This window comes from Plectrocnemia conspersa, unplaced genomic scaffold (assembly GCF_051122295.1).
Source record: "Plectrocnemia conspersa isolate PC_06_02 unplaced genomic scaffold, ASM5112229v1 ptg000008l, whole genome shotgun sequence".
Classification (NCBI taxonomy): domain Eukaryota; kingdom Metazoa; phylum Arthropoda; class Insecta; order Trichoptera; family Polycentropodidae; genus Plectrocnemia; species Plectrocnemia conspersa.
In genome coordinates, this window is record NW_028277172.1 from 5298942 (window position 1) to 5324799 (window position 25858).

Sequence of the window (25858 nt, forward strand, 5' to 3'; positions counted from 1 at the left end):
ATTAACACGTGTAAGGTATGTTTTGCGGTTCGTCGAAACCATTGTAATTTTTTGCACTATATTGACATGGGCTTTCAATTTTAATTTATGTATTTCAATACTTTTATACATACATGATTTTAATTTGTTATTGAAGCAAAAACATATGTTTGAATTGTTAGTATTTATTAGGTATATTAAATATGTATACTATAATAGTGTATGGTTTTATATTAAAGAAACACAGATCAAAAGCCCTGCAAGAGAATGGTCCAGAGCAGAATCGAAAGGACGAAAACATAACTGTTTACAATTCTACTGGCGTGCATCAATCATGGTATCTTAATGAGGTGTTCCTATATATCTGAAACGATATATGCTTTTTGTGATGACACTTAATGTGATTGGATATACCAGTGTTTCTCAAATATATTAACAATTTGATAATAGTAAATATTTAATTTAAAAATACTCCAATCATTTTATTTATAACCTGACACATATCTTATTGATGTTATAAATTTTTACTTGTTCAAAATTAAATAAATACATTAATGATTTTAATCAACTAATTCTTAAATGCAAATTCTGGGCTACTTTTAAGTGCATTATTCATCTATATTTAATATTAAAAAAAAAACTTTCCATATTTTATTTTTAGTTTAACACATATTTTACTGATATGTTTTGAATAATTTTTTTTAAAAAGCGCATAATAAAAATGGACATTTTTGAGTTTGCTTTTGAGTAGTCAATTTATATACACATATTATGAGCTACTTTTAGGTGGACTGGTTTTTATTATGTTATGATAAAAAATACTCGATTTGTTAATTTAGAAACGCGCATCATTAGCTATTTTTAACTGCAACGTTCAGTTATATTTTTTATTAATAAAAATAGGCTACATTTAAGTGCACCGATCCTTTATATTTTATATTAAAAAATACTTTTAACGTGTTTTAAACTACTTTATTAAAACGCGCAAAAATGAATAGGGACTTTGTTAGCTTTGATTTAGCACAGCTAATTAAGTGTACTCAATCAGTCATTAATATTTAATAATACAAAAATACTTTTAATATATTATTTAGAGTTTGACATATATTTTTTTATGATTTAAAAAAATTAAAACGCTTAAAATTTAATTAGGATATTGCTGATTTTGCTTTTGCGCAGATTATTTTTATATGTACATTATAAGCTACTTTTAAGTGTACTGTAAAAAAATACTTTTAATATGTTAATTATTTTTTTCAACGCGTTAAATTAAATACGGACTTTGCTAACTCTAATTAAGCACGGGTAATTCATAAACCTACATCTAAGGCTACTTTTAATTGCACTCAATCGGTCATTTTTATTTAAAATACAAAAATACTTTTAATATTTTATTTAGAGTTTGGCAGATATTTTATTGATTTAAAAAAAAATAAAACGTAAATTTTAAAGTACTTTTAAGTGTACTAGGCAATTATATTTTATATTAAAAAATATTTTTAATATGTTTCAATTTTTTTTTAAACGCGTAAAATTAAATACGGACTTTGCTAACTTTGATTCGTTAAGGTAAAATTTATGTTTATCGAACAGCTTATTTGAAATACAATGTAATATATATCGTTATTTTTCAAACTTATTTAATAAATTTATATATATTTTGTATTCCGTCATACATGTGAATTAAATGGCTAATATTTTTAAATAACAACTTACAACCTTTTTATACAGTGATAAATTGTAGCTATAAACCTTTTTTAAGTACAATGATAAAAAAATGCGGAAAATCCTTTCTCGAATTATTTACGGACACATATTTTGTTGTAAATATATTTATTACTAACTTCGTTATTAATAAATATATCTTAAAAGCCATACAATTGGTTGTAAAATGACATTACATCGAGTCAATTTGTATTACAATCCTGGTGCTTAATGGTGACTGCTTGACTAGACCAAATCTGACGATCGAAGTGGAAGCGATTTCGTCGATTCAGTTTTAGTAAAAATTTAAATGATACTTGTAAAATAATTATTGCTGTATTGTAACCAGCTGACTATTGACATGTAAGACCTGGGTAAAAACCCCATATGGAATGGTGTTTTTTAATTAATATTGTTGCATGGGAGATTGGAATTTGCGATTATATAATTATCTTTATGATCGATTATCACAGATTAAGTTTATCTAATAAATACTAAAATTAAAAATTCTTAAATATAATCTAGTTCAGCTTATAAAGCATATCTTACATGAATTTAACAAAAATCATGACAGGGTAATTGGGAGGAGATTGACTCCTTGACTAATCTTGAGTGACTTAAAGCAAAACTGTAATTTTTGTTTCTCGCTAGTACAATTTTAATTGAATAATATAGTTATTTTACCAGGTGCTTGCTTTTGATATTGCATAAATCTTGCACCAATGAAATATCAGGTTTCATTACCTTTCAATGAAAACAATATTCATTCGTGGGACTAGAATTTTTTTTAAAAGTTTAGTCTGTGATTTTTTATTTATAAAAGTTTATTTAAAAAATATCATAGGTACAATAACATACAGACGTATTGTATATATAATACTGATTCATAAATATTTACATTATTTGCAATTGGTAAAGTTATACAATAAAAAAAATATTAAATTATCTGTAAGTACGGGAAAAATTCAAGAAAAATTAATTTGTGATGATTGATTAATATTATACTAATATAATTATCATTGTTTCTGATTACATATCCACCAATTTATACCATTGGTCTATCGTGCAGATTTCGTCTATGAGCAAAATTAAACGTACGCCTAAAAGACGAGATAACTCGTCCATGGGGAATATAGAACATTTACGGAAAACAAAATAAGGGAAAACAAAATAAGGCGTCCATGTGATTTATGTATGTTGTTTACAATAGATTCCGCTTTTAATTTTACACGGCAAGTTTTTGAATAGAGTCATGAAGTGACATCTAAAAACAAGGCCCTAGGTTTTCTCCCAAAAGTCTATCCTATTTCTCCGGCCCTTTATACATTACGCAGTATACGGTGTGTATGTGCGAGCGTTAAGTTTATAATCGATTAGTATATTTTGCTCGGTCCCCGGCTTCCGGCCATTATTCGTATATCATTAGACCGTGGTACGGGTGGTTTTGACCCCGTGCAGTGATATGGTAATATTTTCCACCTAAAAAAAGTCACTCCGTGTAAGAATAAATCAAATTATTTTTCGTGCGAGGTCGCAAAGCTTTATAAAGCCTTTCGTTACAACCAAACCGTAACGAGTGAACGGTCACGCCAGCCCTTAACAATGATTGCGAATTTATTGCCTTTAACCTGAGCAGCGAGAAAGATATACTAAATAAAAATATGTCTTTTTGAATATAAATATAAAATTATTTGCATATCGAATTAAAGCGATACGTGCAATTAAATAAAAAATAGCACGACCCCTCGCGAAATACGCCACATTTATAAAAACCCCTTCCTGCAATAAAAGTGCGATCACGAATAGTTTGGAATATATTATTTGAGTTGAAAGGCTTAGTAAGAATAATTCATGAATTTCTTATAATTTAGAAAAGGGCAAAACGTCCGTAATTACGCTGCTATAAATTAGAATATTAAATACAATTTTTGATAAATGTATACGTTTCATATATCATTCAATGCTCATAAATATTTTTTAATAAACCCTATATTAACATTTTTTTAAATTATTACTATTTGACAATCATGATAAGATATACGTTGTGATATATTCATTACAATAAATAAATCACTAATGGTATTAATTATTATATTATTATTTTAAGATCACAGAAATAGATATTTGATTCATTTATATTTAGCTATTATATATTATACGTTATTAAATTTTAAAATTATAATATTTTTATGATAAGCATTTTATAAAAACGTATAAGAAATGTATCGAAGTGATTTATTAATATTTGTCCATAAAAGCGTAACTATTAGAGTTAATAATACTACAAAAGTTCTTTAAACTATTTGCACATTGATTGAAGCAAATGATTTTATTTTTTATTTTGCATATCGAAAAATTCGGATTATATCGGTTTTTCCTTTAAAATAAATGTTTGGTAATTACTAAAAAAAAAACATTTTAATTTAATATAACTATGATGTCTTATTCCTTGATTGAGATTTTTTTATAGCACCAAAGATTCACGAGATATCAATATTTAAAATATTGTATTTATGATAAATTGATTTTTTAAGTTAAATAATATTATTCATTAAATTTAAAAAAAATCACATTGAATTGTTATTAAAAAAATAGCAACGAAATATTATATTATTTAAAAATATATTTTATTTACAGTACCAAATTTAATTTTTAAATATTATTGTTTTATTTTATAAAACTAAGCAGTATAATAGTATTTATAGCTCTTTCCTCAATATAGAGTCGTTTATCATATTTTATTTAAATAGATGTATAAAAAAAACAGAAATCAATAAACAAAAATTTTATTCGCGAATAATTTATATATAATTATTTATTATTTTATATTATATATAATTATTATTTCTTTAACTGATTTATAAATAATATTATTAAGGCTTCTTTTAGATGTGCTAAAGTAATTATTATTTTTAAAATTTTTTAGATAGCAATTTTATAGAAAAGATACGTTAATTACTAAACAACAAAAATGTATTTATTTATTTATAATTCAGTATAATAATAATTTATAATAAAGAATTTAATTCGTAATAATATGCTTAATAAAAACAAATATTTTATTATTATTTACAGTTTTATTATCAATACAATAATATTATTAATGCAAAGATATAATTCTTTAATAAATTTTGCAAAATTACAAAATCATTTACTATTTTATATATGTACATATTTAATTTACTGTTTATAGAAAAAAATATTAGGATACTCTTGGATGCGCTAAATTTATTAATTGGTTTAAAATCTTAAGATAGCTATTTTAATAAAAAGATCATATGATTTTTAAATTTATTAGTAATTTAATATATTAATCATTTATAATACAGCATTTTTAATATTAATATTATTATTGTGATTTATGTAAATAAATAGTAAATTATTATATATATCATTTTTTTATTAATTAATTAATTAAATACGTGTTTATAGAAAGCTATAAACAAAAATATAATTAAAAAATAAATTTTGCAAAGCTTTAAAATCTTTTTTTATTATTTATTATATATGAAATATTTTTTCTTCTTTTTAATAAGAAACCTTTTTTAATTTTAAAGATAGCTATTTTATTAATATGTTAATTTGATTAATAAATAACTAAAAGTTTTTTTTATCTAATTTATATAATTTGGAATAATAATAATTTTATTTGTAATAATATTATTGTTGTGTTTTATTAAAACAAACTGTTTCATAAATCAAAATATCAAGCCTACATTTAGATGCACTTAAATTATTAATTACATATTTAAATGCTTAATTAGTTATTTATTATACATAAAATTTGATTAGTAAATACTAAGACACTAACATAAATAAATTCCTATATATTATACAATTTATTTTATTTTTATAATCTACCATATCATAATATATTTTAAGCTCATACCTGTGTAATATTTTTTTTTATAATTTCCCAATACATCCATCAAAATCAAATCCAAAGAAATCAAGAACTTGCATTAAGTCAGTTTAAGCTTAACCCCGCTACGACCGCTCTTTCGCCCCTGTGCACGGGGGTGGTTTTTTGTGTTTAGCCCCGGGTCGAAATATTGTCGCATGTAGTGACGTGTCGTGTCGCAACAAAAATGAATTTGATTTGCATAACAAAGTGGCGAGACCAGGTAACGATCGCCGGTTCGGCTGCCGCAACGGTGATTTGTGTACCAGGTCGGATTGGAGGTGCGAATTGAAAAATAAACGATTGAGAACCATTAAACAATCGTATATAAAATATTTACATAACCAGTCATTCACATAAAATTAAAAAATATAATATTTTAATCATATATAAAGTGTAAAATTGATAGAATATAATGTTTCGATCGAGCAGTTAAATTTAACTGTTGTTTGTAAATGATGCGATTTTATTTAAAAAAAATATTTTTAATTAAATAAAAAATATTTATGCGTTAGTACCCATCCAGCCCTGTTCCATGCCGAATAATTATCCCTTTATAAGTTATATGACCGTATCAAAAATATTATGAAAGATTACCATAATGCCTGCCCAGCGAATATTAAATATGCATAAACATGGGGACCGTTAAGGGGACCGACCACGAGTGACCATTGGGCGAAAGTACTTTCATGACAATATATATATGTTATGTGTGTATATTTCTAAATATAGAATAAATATTGAACATTTCATAATAGGCTCTATAACTAAATATACAAAAGAAACAGTGATACATTGTTAGCTAAAAACAGAAATGAAAATCTGTAATATAATTTGTATTATATACGAATCTTAAGTGCACCACTTAAAATGTTTAAAAAAATAAAATATATATGTTATATTATTAGGTTATTTTTAAATATGTTTTACTAATACATACTTTATATTTATTATGTAAATATAAATGTTGAACATGTCAACTTAATTGATAAATAAAAATATCCAAGAAAAAAATATTTATTTATATTGAATTGTATTTATTTTTAAATACTGTTTCGATTTCACATTATTTTAAAACTTTGTCGTGCAACGGAAAAATAAAATATTTTATACCAACATTGGCGGAAATATTACAGTATAAATCTGATTGCACTCATACGTACAATTATATACTTTACTATGATTATAATTATGCGTTCGTTACTCTATTGTATTTTTTATGTATATAATATATTTTTAAAAATTATACATTTAGTGGTTAACTTTGAAATGGTACCTAATATTTAAAAAAGTATACTTAGGCGGTGGAAGCTGATCGTGACGATAAACTACGAATGTCGATTTGTATAATATAAATCAGATACATAAAATGTTTTACAAAGCATAATATTTTTAATTTTATACGAAAAAAATATGTTTAATCAAAATAACCCTTATATGAATAGCTTAAGTTTAAAATATATGGAGATCAAGTATTATTTAATTTAACAGTTTAAAACTTTTTTTAAATAAATAATAGTGTTTTATTTAATGTTTTAAAACCTAAAAGACCTAGCAATTAATTATTTATTTTTATACCATTAAAACTAAGCATAAAAAAATTAAAAGGTTGGCTTAAATGTTTAAATATATTTTTAAGCCAGATTTAAAACAAATATTAGTATAAAAAAATAGAGTAGTAAGGAAATATTTTCACGTGGCGCATTTTAAAATAGCCTTTAAATATCAATATTTAGACAGAAAATTGCAACATAAATAAAGATTTATCTGTTCAGTATTTTTGTATAATATTTTTAAGGTTGATTTATAGAAATTAATAAGTTGTTTTAAAAATGGTAGTTAATAATGAATGTATTAGTCAATGTATCAATTAAAAAATGAGAGTTATTTTAATATCTTTATAAAAAAAATTAAGCTAGTATTTTATAATAAAAACTATAGTAGAGAATTAATATATTTTAAATTTCTCTATTGTAAGAAAATATTTATTAATATATTAATAAATAAAGTAGTACATTTATTAGTAGCCCTCAAATATGTCCATTTTGTCAGGAAACAATAACCTAAATCAGGATAATCAGTATTTTAGTATCTTTTTATGGTTTATTTTTAATAAATAATTTTTAAAAAAATTACAGAATTTTCTGGATTACTTATAAATATGTGAGATATTTTTAAAAATCCTCTGACATAAAATCGAAATCAATATATTAATATAAAAATTAAAGATGTGACGAATTATATTCCTTTTTATTGATTTTTGCAATTTTAGTGATATATGGAAAATATACGGAAAACTCTTACCCTAAATAATTTTAAATCAAGATTGACTATAGTTTCAGTAATTCAATATCTTATATATTTTTAGAAAAAGGGTAGTTGTCTCTTGGTTACTTTTAAACGTGTTTCTTAAAAAAATACATGGGAAAACTATAATCTTTATGAAAAAAGAAAATTTCAACAAAAATTAAGAGTAGCTATAATATAATATATCCAAATCAAATTCGATAGTAGTGAAGAAATGTTTTTAAAATCTATTTATTTCAATTCATAATATTTAATTTAAAATTATAAGGTGGTGCACTTAAAACTAGCTCTTAAATATTTTTAATTGCATTAACAATAACATTGTTTTCAATTATGTTATTTATATTTAAGACGGCAGTAAAAAAAATATTTTTTTTTTTAGATTTTATCAATGTATTTATTAACAATAATAACTGCAGTTGTGCACTTAAAAGTAGCCTCTAAGTAAATTTATTAATATCAAAAACACCAACGTTAATCAAGATTGACAATAGTAAGGTTTTCATAATTGATAGTATATTTAAATTTAATTTCTAAAGAGTTATTTTTTTTGATAAAATTTAATAGGAATCAAATAAAAATTACTTATAAATATGCTTTTAATTTATATTAGTCAGAAAAATGCAAAAAAATATACTATATATTCATATAATTAAAAGCAAAATGAAGATTAATAATATTAGTAATATCAGTATTTTATTATAAAAACGATTTCGATTTTCTATATTTTTGTTCAAATAGTCTCTGTGTTACTTATACATATGCTAGTAAATGTTACAGTTAAAAAATATAAAGTAAATCTAAATATTTCAATGCAAGAATATAAAAAAATAATCTATTAAAATCAGAATTTTATTAAAAAAGCGTTAGTATATATTATATTAAATTTAATTAATCTCTTATAAGTTCCTTTTTTTAAAATTATTCTGAAGAAATGGATAATTAAATCGCACACTTATTTTTTGAATAAATACTAAGCTAAATCACTTTTTTTAATATTAGGATTTTTATTATTAATAGCATTAGTTTTTAGGTTGCTTTATAGTACTCATTAGTATTTTTTGAGAAAATAATAGTAGTCTTTGAGTGTATAATAAATATTTTTTTAATCAAAACTATTGTAGATATCTTAAAAAAATATAAATAAAAATTAATATTCCTTAAACATAGTAATAATGAATCATTATTATCTTATTATTTTAAAATATAATTTATTGTGCAACAAAAAATTATATTTCAATTGCAGCATTAAATTATTATTTAATTATATATACATACATAATTTATAAAGCAAGGAAAAATTAATGATATAATTATTTTTTTGCCTATATTTTTAATCTCGATCTTATCAAAATATTTATTAAAATAAATGAAACCAATGCCTTAATAAAAGACGAACCCATTCGAGAAATATGTTCTTTTTGTAATTTAATTAATTAGTGGTAATTAAAAATAAAGTAATTAAAAAACTTTATGATAATTGTTAAATTATAAGGAACGACTCATTAGCGATTCGAAAATCTCGAGTGAACTGAGATGACTCGTATTGATTGCGAAAATCTTTTCATATCACGATCTATGCCCTTATACGTCCCTTAGATTGAGAAACACAGAATCAACATTCGAATCTCTTAATTTTGATTTACAACTATCGATTCGATCGTTCCAATTCCACGTGGAATTATCGGAAAAGCGCTTTTCCGTTCAGTGGAAAAATTTTAAACGCACTGAATTAGCATAAAAATGTTTGGATTTTTGTCACAACGAACGTTAGAGAGGGAGAGAAAAAAATACTATATACACACAATATGCCCATTCTCGAAGCTCAGTCATGCCCGAGTCTTGGAGTGACCAAAAAACACAATTATACGGTGGCTTAGTTATTCATTTATGCTAATTACACGTGGCGACCTCAAGGCTCCGGCACGAAACGTCCACACTCGAAATCCAAACATTTTTCCATGGGGAGACCTTCCGGTTATATTATAATAACTAAAAAAATAAAAATTCAATAAAAAAAACTTAGATTTAAAGGCTAAGATTTATTTAATTAAATTTTATAAAAAAATAACAGACCTACATAATGATTTTTAAGATGGCGTCACCAATTTAAGTGCCTATTAGTAAATAAACGTATATTATTTATATTAATTAAATTATAAACATAAAATAATTTTACTCATCACAAATTTTCAGAAGCAGTAAAAATTATGATCTATGATTCTTTAGACTTATTGTGATAAACTTTTATAAAAAAAATGGTTTTATGGTGGCTATTAACGATGAAGTCATCAGTGGATCTCTTAAAATTTCATAAGAAACGCTTAAAAGCATATCTATTTATTTTTTCTGTCTAAATATTTTTATGTCTCACTGTAATAAAAAATATTAGCATATTCGCTAAATTTTCATGTACTTAAATATCAATATTGATTTAATAATTTACTTGAATGATACTATAATATTGTAAAAGTTTTTTGTCTTTCTCTTTTGTGAAAGTGTATTAGTTAATTTACTTCCAATTTATCATTATTGTAATTTTTAAATATTAACTGTTTTTTTTTTATAATTTAAATAAATAAAATATCTAAGCGCCACTTAAAAAATGACACTCAATTTATCTTTAAGATTGGGTAAATCTGAGAAAACCTAATTCATAAATTTAAAAAAGTTTACTTAATTTTGTTCTACAAATAATGTTAAAGTTAGAAATATAATATTAGTAAATTGATTTAAATTAAAAGAAAACGGTGGCAAATTTAAAAGTAGCCAGTAGAGAAATTATTATTTTTTAATTATTGTTAATATTAAAATTATCACAGAAATAATTCTAAAAATAGCAATAAAATTCAAGAGCAAGTAGTCTTATTTTTTTAATTTCTAATTATTACAGTTGTTTTTATTTATTTATAAATTATTAATTATATTTATTAATAATATTATTGCATTATTAATAAGTAAGAGTGATGAAATACGGAAATAATTCGAACAATTGCAATGAAATTTAAAGATAGGCAGTTTTAAATTTAATTTTTATTTAATTTTTGGTAAATAAAAAAAAAGTGACGTATCTAAAAGTAGTCTGAAAGACGATTATTTGTTATGTTTGATATTGAAATCATCGCGAAATAATTCGAACCATTGCACTAATATGCAAAAGCAAATATTTTTAAAATTATATTTTATTATGATTGCCTCATACTTTTTGAATCGACAGCGCATTTTAAAGTAGCTTTATTTATAAAATATAAAGATAGTATTTACTGCTTCTAAAGGCAGTGAAATCAAAGTTATTACGATGAAATATTTATTAGGCGGTCGGCAAAAAATAGTGCCGATTCTGACCACGCGCTTGTTGACTTTATCTGAAAAACTAACTTTGTGGTATTATTTTTAATACTACATACTAAATACGGCATAATTAATACAATATAGATGTACGCATTATATTATAAAAAGCGCTACATAGCTTACAAGTCATTAAAAAATAAAGAAATGTGTCTTAAATTTTATAAAAAAATATAATTAGATTCATATGATTGGTTCTTACAAGATTGGCATCCAAAGACAGTGAAATCAAAGTCATTAGCTTCGTTTAAATATTTATAAGGCGGTCGTAAAATATATAGTGCTAGTTCTGACCGCGCGCTTGTTTTTGAATTTGTCTTAAAATTAATAAAATTCTTAATACTACATAATAAATACTGCATAAGTAATATATTAAGCACTGTTTATCTCGCAAGTGAATTCAAAAATAAGGAAATGTGTCTCACATTTAATAAAAAAATATATAATACGTTCTATATGATTGGTGCCTACGTATTTAAAATTAGCTTTGAAAAACAACTTTTAAAAATATTTTATAAGTATAGTATTTACAAAGGCAGCGAAATCAAAGCCATTACCTTCGTATAAATATGTATTAGGCGGTTGGAGAAAGATAGTGCTGATTCCGACCGCGCGCTTTTTGACTTTGTCTGAAAAATTAACTTAAAAGCAATTTTTTTGATATTACATACTAAATATAACTAAGCACTAATAATTATTAATGTCAATCAAACTTCATTCTGTTTTAATTCAGATCTGACGTATGTTACAATAAATAATATATTTAACCATCATATCATAATTAGCCCCGGGAAAATTTGGGCGTCATATATATTTATGTAAGTAAATATTTTTTGCAACTGTAAAAATACATATTTTTTTATCAATATTTAAAAATCTTAAAATATGTGTAGCTAGTAATAAAATACAAATTACTAATTTATTGAAAAGTACCCAACATGAACTTGAATAATTAAGATCTAAATCAGTTTTTAACTTACCTTATAAATGTGTTTATTAAATGCACTAAGTATATTTTAAAGTTAAAACTAATAATTAATATTAAAAAATATATATATCACACAGTTTAAGAGCTTCCACGTTATGGTATTATAAATACGTCGGCTTCCTGATATTCGGTAATGTCCCCACGCCATTAGATTTGGCTGTAAGATTTAAAAACTTTACAGTGGGAAAAAATACACATAAACACCACACAGAAGCCACAAACATAAGCATCGCATAAATATAAGAATGTAACACAAATACATACGCAAATGAGCTTTTGGGGCTTTTTATCAAAAAGCTTTTCAATATTTACACACAAATTGTAATCATACGAATAGTATATAAAACGTACATTTATTTCGTTAAACCATTAAACATAAATCGCTTGATCAAATGGCAAACTTGTGTTGTGATATTTTATTTATATATGTATGTACATATATATGTTTGCACAGGGCCTTTATTAGCGTCCTATATCGCGATTATTTCGGCTCTGAATTAATTCTTACTAAACGTGCGTTACAAAATTTACGTCGCGTTTTATTGCGACGATAATGAGCTTTTATTGTGAATTGTGTAAGTTATTTTAAATTCTAAACGTGAACGCGTAAAAATACTATAACGTATACGTGAAAAAATATTATTGTACTGATAGAAGGCAAATAAAAATTAGATTATGGTCGGAAACGGTAGGAGGTGTGATTTTTAAAATAATATTTAATTGACTATAACAACTTTTCAATTAACGGTTTTAGAGGTCGTAAATAATATTTTCGCGCTAGAGTCGAGTTTTATTGTTCAGCGAGATTTATTAACATAAACATTGCGAATAATATAAAAATTCTAAATTTGCAATAAAATATTTTAATGACATAAAATAATTTAAACACATAATCAATCTTTTATTAATCTAACATATTTAAATTGTTTTATAAATATATATTACAAATATTTTATATATTTTTTTAATAATAAAAAAATATATGTTTAATTAGGTTTATTGATAATTAATAAATTAGAGAATACAGAAAAGCATTTTAATATTCATAAATTTAATACAAACGAAACCTAGTGAAAAAAAAATTATTAAATATTTTTTTATATCACGAAGCTAACGTTCCTAACATTTCTTTTAAGCAGATTATTAATTTAAGTATCTTATCTCAGGCTAGTTTATACTGCGCGTATTTTTCAAAGAAAATACTAAAAAAAAATATTTTTTTAAAATAATTTTTAATATAAAATAATACATTTTTAATTCGAATATCTTTATTTTGGATGTACCGTAATATTTATCTGTGTCTTAATTCTCAATAAAGCTAATTAAAACTAAATAATAAAATAAAGGCAATAAATATTAATCTTAATAATTATTGAAATCTCCAAATTTTAAGCTGTGTTTTAAACTAAATTTAGCCGTAAAACTAAAAAAATAAACACAATGCAGTTTTTTTTATAAACGTATAAAGTAATCTCAAAATGATTTTCGTTTATTTTAATCAAACTAAAAAATCACTTTCGTATGTATTTTAAAAATTTTAATGACACTCTTGCTCATTTTTTTAATTCTATTAGCGTAAAATATTTCTTTAAAATATGTAAATAAACCTTTTCCACGTCGTCTGCATTTTTGTCATCTAAGAAGTGTTGCAGCGGTTGAAATAAATGGCAATTGGAATGGACAAGGTCTGGAAAATAAAATACGTAAAATTAACTCACTTTCAGGTGTATACTAACAAATTAACAAATGTTTATAAATTAATTCACTACCACATGGTTAAAGATCTTTGGGTTATAATGCACGTGGAACGCATCTACATTGACTCCAAGGCTTCCACATTTTTTTAGAATGTCTATACACTGTTGAATCGGACAGATTTAGTTTCTCAGCTAGCTGATAAATAGTTTGATTATGATTTGCTTACATTTCTGCAGCCAGAACATTATCGTATAGTTTTTGTGGTCTCCCACATCTAGGACTATTCTTGCAATCGTAATTTACCGTTCGAATTCTTTTTAACCATTTTTGACATTAACTATCTAATAAATAACCTATCCAATCACAAATATTTTTAGTGGCCGTAGGGGGCAATTTAAAAAACATATTATTACATGCAATTTTTTATAATTTTTTAACTTGATAAAAATTTTGCCATCGTAAATTTTGCGGCCCAAATATTTTTTTAGATTTTGAAATATAGAGTCAAGATTTGCAATAATACAGATTTAACAAAAAAGTTTTAAGGTTTTAGCAGTTAAAGCACTACTGACTGTTTAAACTTAAATTAAAAAAAACCTACTATATTATTAGTATATTTCAGTTAGAATTACATTTTTAAAAACTTTAACTTATTGATTTGAATTTACTCAAATAATTTTTTTAAATAATCCTTATATTATATATAGCTTTTTTTAATCACAAACATCAATTCTTTTAATATTTTTAATTTCGTTTTATAATTTGGAACATTTTTTCCTTTTTATAAAGATTATAAATATACTTAATTAAATTTATATGCGTTGTTAATTTTAAAAATAGAAAAAATGAGTGTTAGTAATCTTGTTGGCAATTTTTTTTAATTTAATTTAATTTTTTAGTTTTTAAAAAAATATTGTTTAATAGTAATATACATATATATTATTTGTATTTAAATATAACCCAGATCCTTATCATTATTTAATGCATTTCTATCGCTTTCTGAAATACACAAAAGTCAAGAATACGAATATAAATGATAATTACTACTCGAGCTTTTCGTGTCCCTTATAATTAATATAAAATTTCACAATAATTTTAACCGTGTAATATGTTTTGATTTCAGATTATCCCCAAAAAAGTGAATTTTCCCGACAATGCCGCACACGGGTGAGTACTATATTATTTTATTTTCCGTGATTAAATCACAAACCTTGTGACTAAACGTATCATTAACCGATCCCATTTCAATCCTATGCCGTAATTAAAATAAATACACACCAAGCGCTCAAATTTAACTGTGACATTTTCCGACAAAAAAATATATGCATATATATACAACAATTAAAAATTAGAACGCGATCGCATGTCTGATCGAAAAGTTCCTAAAAAAATATTATGGTTTTAAAGGGGGGAACGTCAAATATAAAATTATAATTTTTCACAATTATCGAATACGGCAGAATTAATATTCGACCCAATGTGTGTACGTTTTCATGTTTTATATATTTAACTTTAACCCCTTGAGCCATTAATTTTGCCCTTTCTCAATAATTAATGGCTTTTAAAACGTTGCGTTGCATTAATTAAACGTCGATGTCGATTATATATATTTTTTTGGAGTGTGTCGTTCAGCGAAAATTATTAATTTAATAAAAACGATTAATTTCTGTCGAACATGGCGAAAAGGCGTCGTTATTCATTAGGGGTTGAAACTTATGATTTTATTTTTCATCGAATATTAAAAGCAACGGTAGTAGCTTATTGTATATTAGTAGGTTTATTTTTTTTTTAATGTGAAACTATATATTTTATTAAAAGTCACAGACTACATAAAAAAATACATACGTACATATAATTTTTTGAGTAATATAATAAGGTATTGTGGTTGTAAAAGTCAAAGCTCGCGTCATCGTGACGATAAAAGATCCAATCGAGGAAAAGTCACATAAACACATCAAACTAACGCCCTACGACCGAAACAAACATTTATTAGTATGAAGTAATAAAAACTGATGAATTAATGTGTTTTTTTTTATAAAAAATATTATTTAATCTTTATTAAATAATATATATTTTTATAGTATACATACATAATTAATTTATACTAACAATATCAATTTGAACCCTGAATGTATAATGAGTTTTAGACACGTTCAGAAAAGTCTGATTGATTTATTTTTTATAAAAATTGTATACTATGCATGAAAGCCATAATTTATAGTTGATTAGTTATTTCTAAAAATAAATAACTAAAATTTACTTTAAAGCATCAAAAAACAAACTAAAAAGCAATATTATTATTTTTTAATTAAAGTGAATTTAAAAGCATTTTCTAGTTAAAGACAGATTTAAAATCGTATATTTATAAAAAAATTAACTTTGCAACGAAAAAATGTAATTCAATTAAATCCTACCATAATGGTATATAAACGTGTCATATTTTTCTGTGATATAATTATAATCTGTAATAAAAAAATATTTAATTACAGTAGCACAATTACAGCAGTAGGTACAATCAAGATAATATAAAATACTGACACAATGTTTAAAGCAACTTTAAATACCTAAAATTTCACTTTTATTTTTTTTAACATAAATATAAAAACTTAGCTATATAATTATATTAAATTTATATTTAAAATATGTTTAAAACATTAAAAAAATAAACGATATGAAAAAACAACACATTGAAAAAACTACATGTTTATTTTTATTTTATATAAAATAGCAAAAAATGTTTATTTTTCTAACTACTATATTTTAAAGTAAATACACAATTAAAATTACAAAAATAGAAATTTTATATATGTTTCAAATTTTGATTTTAAAAATTAAAAATACTATTCATAAACTATTTTTTTATTTTTTATAAAAATATTGCTATTATCTTATATTACTATTTAATTAACAGAAAGACTTTCTCTAAATATCAGCTATTTTTATTTATATTTATTTATGATATCTACAATAATTTTAATTAAAAGAATAAAATATATATTTGCATCATATAAGTTGAAATAAAATCTATTGTGTTTTAAGCGTAGCGTGTTTTTATTTAAGTCCTTAAACGCATATTGAATTTAATTTATACTTCTTACTACTATAAATATATATAAAAATAATATCATATTATTCTTTATTTGAACACTTACCTTGTTTTTTCGATATAAGTACATTAAAACTGTAGCGATGCTGAGAGCTTGATCAGCCATATTCATTCTCAAGGGAAGATTTTCTTTTGAAGTTTATGACTGTACCACTTGAAGCACATAGTGTCTCCATAGCTATTTTCCAAATAAAACAAAAAGTTTAAATTAAATGGTATTTTATTCTTTTGATTCCTAATAAATTTATTTTTGTCATGACAACATTCATAATATTGTTTATTTTTAACGTCGCTTTTTTGTTGTAAAATACAGTGATACGTTGCTACACTTACTTTTATTGAACCATCAGTGTCTTTATCCAACGGTTAAGCAAAATCTTTTAGTGCTTCATAGAAATCTGCGATAAAACGGACTATTTAGTGATACTAGTGAAGTCAGTTCTTCGGTATTATCAAATTTTTTGGGAATTATTTAAAATAAGTTTAGCAGCATTTGTGCTTCATTTAACATCAGTGCTTTCTATGAGAAGACCCAGAAGTATCTGTAAGTTTTTAACACTATAATGGCCGCACACACAACATGTGTGTTTTTGTTTTTTCTTACGTTAGTGGCGGGGCACACAGCATGTGTGTTTTTCTCCGCCGGCGGTTTATGTCCGGTAACACAACCCTTGTGTATATTCTTTTTAATCGTTAGTGGCCCTGTTATACAGCTAATGTGTCATTTTATTTTTGAGTACCATACAGAGGTCCTCAATATTTTCAGTAAAGGGCCACATTTAATTTTATTGGCGAATGACGAACTGGTATTTTTATAATAAATTTAATTATAGTTGTATGTTTTAAAATAAAATATTGTACGAATCGATTTTATTTTGTTCATTATATTTATTGTTGTTGTTGAAAATTCCTAAATATAAAAAAATAATTAGTTTTTCTCAATCGATATTTTAATTTTATAAAATTTATTTTGAAGAATTATATGTTTGTTCGCAAAGTATACCCCAAAATATAAACTATTTTTTATATTACTATTATTTTAAAAACTAATCATATCTTGAAATTCGATACAAAAATAAAATAAAAATAAAATGCTGGCTTGAGGGTTGAAGAAATATGAAGTTTCTATTTCTATGATAGATGTGTGACTTTTATTTCTCGAGTAAATGTTTTAAATTATTTAATAATAATATAATAATATTTTCATAATAATATAGTATTATAATAAAACAATATTGGTATTATCATATATATATAATTTGTAATAGAAATCATAATTATTATAATTTGTGATAGAAATTGTGTAAAAAATATATTATTGAAATAAAGAAATAATATGTTTAATTTTTATTCGTAGCCCAATTGTGGCTAGCATGAGACTGAGAATGGCATATTATTCAATATGCAATACAGATGTGAACCCATAGAGTGAACCTTTCGGACAACATGTGCACTTTTTTTTTATAAATATATGTATATCACTGTTCTTCCATTCAAACTAAAGACAATTCAAGGTCCTTTTCGATGACATTTATTTCCTTTGCGCAGATTGACAAATGTTTATTTTTTTTACAAATGACAGACACATAAAATTTTGTCCCATAAATTTCATCCCCCTCTTTGTCATGTCTTACAAGTGTATTACTGGCAGCATTTAGGTGTTGCATTCGTGTGTTGAACGTAAACAAGGGTGGATATTGGTTTTGTGAAGATTCCCTTGTAGCGACCACCCATTGAGGCACATTTAAAGGGCGATTGTCTCATTGTTAAATGACCGTGACCAAAAACGTTCATTCATTAACAATGAGACAAACATCATGGCACAAGAGGGATTTCTTTTGACCACAACACAGGTCGTTATGAGAATCCCTTTTGTGATAAAACGGTACGGACGCAATCAATCACCACAACGCAAACCCTTTCCTTACAATTCAAAAGTCTGGAGCCAAGCAAAAAACTGGCATTCGAAATACACATCCGATTTCTCGAATTCTAAGATGACACTGCAGCGATTGGTCAGGAGATCGATGCACAATCGTGATTGGCCAGCTAGAGTGCATCCCTCTAAAGGATATAAGCCCGGACTCCGACGAGGAGAGGGCAGACGGTCAAGAGACGGCCCAAGGGAGACGATCCGAGATACGAGGCGGCTGAGGCACGAGACATCACCAGAGAGCCAAGATTTACCAGCAGTCATCCGGAGGAACCAGCCATGCGCCCTCACCGACAGACCTGCAGATCACTCCTAACACTCGCCGCACGCAGCCACAGAGCCCTGAGACATCATCACCTGCACACCTTCATCGCAAGACACGTCACGCCGTAATCGTCCATAGTCAACATTGTAATTATAACAATCTTATAGGATTCACCAGAGTCTCATTGGCCTTGAGGTCAATTACCCCTAGGGCTGCTCCCCCTAAACTCTTATTGCTCTTAGGTAATTATTTTTATATTTGAATTTAAATTTATTTTAGAAGTTCTAATTGCGTTTTTTTAATTATTTTGTTATGTTTTCAACCCTTCATTTAGAATGGAAAACGAAACCTTTGAGGATGAATACGCTGATAACCTTTCCGACATTCCCAGTGACGTCGAGGAGAATAATAGCAGTGAAAGCGAAGAGGAAGATCCTTTTCAATCTCACGCCACTTGTTCCGATCCAATCAATAGATTATCTGGAGGAATACAACACCAATTAATAAAAATTTCGGAAACCAGAAAGGTACGAAGGGATTGTCGCGTTTGTAAGAAGAATAAAATTAGAAAACCAACCTATTTTATATGTAAAGCTTGCCAAGTACCATTACATGCAGGTGATTGTTTTAATAAATACCATACGCGAAAAAAATATTGAATATTTTTATCTATATGTAATTGTTAGTATTTTTATCTAATTATAAGTATAATTAATTGTATAAGATTAAAAGTTTAATCAATTGTATTTTTTATTATTTTTTTGTAAGTTTAATCGTTTGTGTTATCAAATTTAATTAATTGTTTGTTATTTTGAATGTATGTAATTGTTAGTTTAATTTCTTATGAATAAAATTTAAAAAATGTTCTTTACGTAATTATTTATTTGTATTACCTTGTTAAGCTTTTTTTTATTATTTGTATTACCTTGTTAAAAATATAAAAGTTTAATTATTTACCTTGTTAAAAATATATTTGTGTATTTGTTTATTGAGTAAAAGTATAAAACCAACAATTTTTTTTGCAAGTTTTGTCATTCCTTTCAGTTTTAGTATTTATATTTATGTGATTGTAAGTACATATAACATTCGTGCAGTACACAGGTTAAAACAATATTAGTTTTGAATTAAAACGCAATAATTGCTTAAATAAAAAAAATATCGTATATGGTTGGCGACACCTGTCAAATCCAACTACCGTCTTTTTCCGAAAATAAGACACTGTCTTACTTTCTTTTTTGGTCCAAAATACGCGCTAGGGCTTATTTTCGGGGGAGGGCAAAAATAAAAGTATATTTATATATTTTTATTTAATATTTATTTATTTTACACAGAATACAGAAATTTAAATTTATTCAATTACAGTCATGTCATCTTCTTCTGGAACATCGTCATAAATGATCAAATTCTGAAGTCTGTTCTGATTTTCTTCCAAATTCATTTCCTGTTGAATCATTGGTCCGAATCTCTCATGTCTTGCAATATAGCTATCGTTAAATGAATACTTTGTCTAAGTAGCCTGTTCGTAGTGCATTGGAAACACAAACAATTTTGTCCCATGAATTTTTTACCCAATTCACAACTTCTTGTTAGCCTGGTTTTACAAAATTACCTCGATGATTTCTCACCATTCTGTTTTCAATATATTCATTGATTTCCATCCGCAAATGATCCTTGAATGGCTTGTTTATTGCAATGTCAAGTGTCTGGAGGTAAGCAGTCATTCCTGCCGGAATCATTATTTGATCGATCTTCCTCTCAGCAAGAAAGTTTTTCATGTCTTTAGCGCGGTGTGTACTGGCTGAATCCCAAACTAGTAAACCTCTATTTTGACCCCTCAATAGTGGTGGCAGCATAAAATCAACCCACTTTCTTATAACTGCTTGAGTGCACCAGGCTTTTTCACTTTCAATGACATAAATTCCTGAAATGCGTTTAATCTGGTCTTTTTTACCTTTAGTGATTAAAAATGGCGATACTTTCTTGCCATCTAGACGAATCGCCAAAATACAAGTAACACGTGCACTATCGTAACCGGTAGAAGGAACGTAAATTGACGAGGAAGCCTTGTGGTGAACCGTCGTTTGAACTCCTTGGCCTAGGAATACCGCGGTCTCATCCATAGCAAGCATGTTGGAGAGTTGGTATTTCGAAAAATCGATGCCATCAACAAAAAGCTTAAACGCAAGTGCACGTTTAACAACTTCATTGTCTTCCAGCTTAAACATTGTTGTTGATCTCCTTAGAGACAGTTCATGTCGTTGAAGGAAGTTGTCCATCCAGTGTGACGATGCTTTAAATTCTTCTGTGGATATATTAAATTCAATTGCCGTTTCAAGAGCAAACTTTTGAATATCAGCCCTGCGCACAACCAAAGCCATTGCTCTCCTGTCGGCAATCCATTCCCAGATGCATTCTTCCAACTCAGAAAATAACGGCTGCCGACCTGATCCAACTCTGCGTTTTTTCTCATTTCCTTGGCCCACCAGTTGACACAGGTTATCGTAGTCTGCACGCCATTTGCGAACCATACGGAGATCCAGCATCTTCTCTTTACAGAAGGTTACAAGATTTACACCCCTGGAGTCTTCCACGATTCCCTTTTTGTACTCGACGGAATAGCTCTTTCGTTTTGTACTCATTTTAACTGAGGATAAAAATTATTCGCTTTATAAAAAATAAAATTACGTATGAGGAAATAATCAGACTTACAAGACTGAAATGAACAAGTGTTATACCTGCACTGTCGCACAATGCATACTGCTGCCTTAGTTGTATTTTTAAGATAAATTCATAGAATTAATTTTGACACTTGCTGGTGCATTACTTGAAATGAACTGTAGAGGTAAACAATGACTTTCTCGGAATATTTTGTTTCAAACATTTCTCTGAAATACGAGTAGGTATTAGGGCAGCTAAACATACTTAATAAATCAACAGCATTTTTTAACGAATTTTTTTTTTTCACATTATTTTAACTAGGGCTTATTTTCGGGGGAGGGCTTATATTCCAAAAACTCCTGAAAATCACGCTAGGGCTTATTTTCGGAAAAAGTAGTCGCTCTGATTTATTACCATTCTCATTTTACGGTTTCATTCAACTAGAACAAAATGGTTAGGGGCCCTTTTTGTAATATGATATACAACAGTAAAATCTAGAATAGTTGTCCCTGCCCTTGATCTTACCTTTCCTGCTGTCAGTCATAAACGCTTACGATGACCTCAAAACATGTTTGTATTATTTAACAGTTTATTACTATTTCCAGTGAAATTGTAACCATAATTCACCAAATTTATTATAAAAAATCGACTTTTCTTTAAAAAAAAATCATTTCCTGAATGTTCAAGGTTGAGAACATCTACCCAATCTATAAATCGTATTTATTAGTTCATTTTACGCATAATGCAAAAAATCTTTATTATAAAACAATTATTCCAATAGTTATGATGATTTTTCGAAAAAGTAAAAAAAAAACTATTTTCGCAAAAACCGCCGGCCAATAGCGCAAGTTTATAGCGGTCACTAGCGGCCATTAAAATGTTTGTTAAAAATTTTATCTACTATTACTCCTAAATATTTTACATTACCAATTATTTAAAAAAAAAGAGAGTTATCTAACTTATTTTTATAATTAATAAACACACATTTATTTTAACTACATTATTTTTAACCATATTTCTATACTTAATTCATTATTTAAAACAGCATACCCCTTGTAATTTTATAAATTTTAAAAGCATTAAATAAAATTAATTTGCAAAGCAAGCATAATGCTTCATTTTCTTAAACTTTTTTAAACGCTCATTTTTTGTGAATTTTTTCTTTTTATTTCATCAGCTTTAGTAGGAGAGCTTCAGAAGCTATGCTAAAAAGCAATTTTGTAATTTTAATTATAAAAATAGTGATACCGGGCCACGGGTTAAGCATCCCTGATATAAAATAGCAACTGCAGACAATGATTACAATTTTTTATAATTTTGAATCGGATTTTTGTGTTTATTTATTAAATAACATATCACAGACAAAACATAAACTATTGACAACTTCTTTTATGCACTTTCTGGCGATGACAGACTTAATAATAACAAAAATGCATGGCACATTAACGAAAGAACATAAAGGACGCAAGGACAAAAAAGCATGTCATTTAATGAAATATAATGAATTTTAATATAATCAAAATATTAAAAAAGCCCCCCCTTCCCTCCTGCTTAAAAAAGCTGAAATTACGTCCCTGGTTCTAAACCAAAAATTTTCGAGTTACCCTCAAAAAAATCTATTCCGCAAAAAGCAATTTAAAATATGTCATTTTAGTGAAATTATATTGGAATACATTTTCACTGGTAGATTCATATTTTTAACAATGAAAATATAATTTATTTGGCAGTCGCTAGTCAAATTATATGAATTTAACTTTTTCATATGTAGTAATATATACATTTATTTATTTATCATTATTTAATCACATGCGATCTATAAATATTACAGTGAATGTGTATTTTTAGTACAGTAATATTTTCACAAGTAAAGTCAAAATACATTTTCTACTAGCAAAAATATAATTTATCTGATAGGCGCTAGTGAAATTATATGTTGCTCTAAAATGTGTATAAAATTATATTTGAAAGTTGCGAAACGTGCTTTTTCTGTTCAAACCCAAACCTAACCAAATCAAAATTTTAAAATAAACTATAGTCTTAGAACTTTCATTAGGTCAAGTCTAAAATATTTCTCTCAGCAAAAATACGCGGAAGAAGAACTACAAACATATCGCATCTCCCATATTGCTATGGACTTATGATATGAGAGGGCTGATCAAAGTATATTCAAATCGAATTTTGGTCAATAGGTGGGCGAAAAAAACAATTATCACTTCTCTGAAGTCAAAAATTCACGTCAAAAGCAATAAAATCGTGTCGGCGCCGTCGCAGTGGGAACGCTCGGTAACGAGCGTTCCCACTGCGACGGCGACGGCACGATTTTATTGCTTTTGACGTGGATTTTTGACTTCTGAGAAGCGATAATTGTTTTTTGCGCTCTTCTATTGGTCAAAATTCGGTTTAGATATGCTTCATTTGACTCTCACTTGTAAGTCGTCATATTATTACCAAGCGCTTGCACTGCAATGGCACCGACACGATTTTACTGCTTTCGACGTGGATTTTTAACTTCTGAGAAGGGATTATTGTTTTTTGCACTTATTGTAAGTTCTAATATTTGTATATCGACTTAAAATACGTAATTTTAAATACGTAAGTCGTATTAGCCGACACAATTTTATTGATTTTAAAGTGCATTTTAAACTGGTAGGCCTCTTTAAATATGAATAGAAAAATGCACGTCATTTAATGAAATACTATGAATCTGAATTAAAAAAACAGCCACTTACTAACCAACTTTTGCTCTCATCCCTGAAAAAACTTTGAATGCGCGTGATTATTGACAGCTGTCTGATTTACAGTGCTGCCAACATATGAAACTCGAATTAAATGACCTTGACAATTCTACACTAAGTAATATTCTTATAAAAATGTTTAAAAAAGTAATTTAGGATATGGAAGATTGCTTCGATAAATATCATACGATGGACAAATAATTTTAATGTATATATTTAGTGTTTCATATATCAAAGTAATAGAAACAACAACAATAAATTCCGTACGATTAAAAATATATTGAGAACCATTGGTGTTGTGTGAATTACAATAGTGAGCAATTAAATAAACACTATTTACAAAGATAGAGCAAAACATTCGCTCTTTTGTCATTGAAATCTTGAGTGTTTCTTTTTCAGATATTGGTCTTAATATCTAGAAGGGGTATACCCTAAATAAATTATATATAAATAATAGGTAATAAGCCTAATTTTTGTTATTAAATAAATTGGACCGTAGTAGATTCAATAAGAAATAAGTTTTGCCATATATTCTTGTCAGCGTAAGCGCTTGAGAATGCTCTTTTATACGTCATCCAGCTTCTCAACAACTTGCTAGCCACAAAAATGTTTCCGGCGATAGCAACGAGGAGCTGGATCAATTTATGTTAGATGGTGCATATCAGTTTTAGATATGTGCCACTATATTTTGTGTGAATTTTTTAGTTTGAAAGTGATTTTTTATATAATGAATATGCACCAAAGTATGAAACCTTTGTTGGCCATCCTTACAATTAGGGATTTACCCATCACAATAACCTCTTTATGTATATTGGCAGATAAGTCGTAAATTACGCGTAATTCGGTTTAGCGCAAATTATGTGCGTTTTTAATAGATGAGCAGCTAAATTTGCGAGTATATGATTTTTTATTTCGGACCCGACGGGCGGTACACCTATTTCATCGCTATCTGGTTTTACGAGTCATGGCCATAAAATCTTCTCTTACTTCTGACTAATTCACCTTCGCGGCGCGGCTTTCCAAAAAATAAAAAATAAATAATAAAAAAGGAGCCGAAATATGGTAGCCGAATCGAATCGGTCGGTTTTTTTATGTTCGCTTCTTGACGTTATATTGCCTCCGAAAGTATAAATCTCTTCCTGGGCGTTTTTTCGACTCGAAGATGTTTTCACGGTGATCGGCGGTTTAATGGAGAGGTGTCATGGCGAATTCATAATATTATATATTTAATATGAA

The 25858-nt window shown here is 26.5% G+C and overlaps 1 protein-coding gene across 2 annotated transcripts in view; it reads left to right on the forward strand.

Moving 5' to 3' along the window:
- LOC148232794 (uncharacterized) overlaps positions 1-25858 on the forward strand; it is a 71708-nt gene that overhangs the window by 14615 nt on the left and 31235 nt on the right. For both annotated transcript variants that reach the window (XM_088189718.1, XM_088189719.1), the window contains exon 2: positions 15049-15092. In XM_088189718.1, coding sequence (XP_088045844.1) covers positions 15080-15092 — 13 coding nt within the window. In that variant the 5' untranslated portion in view covers positions 15049-15079. The remainder of the gene's footprint in view (positions 1-15048; positions 15093-25858) is intronic.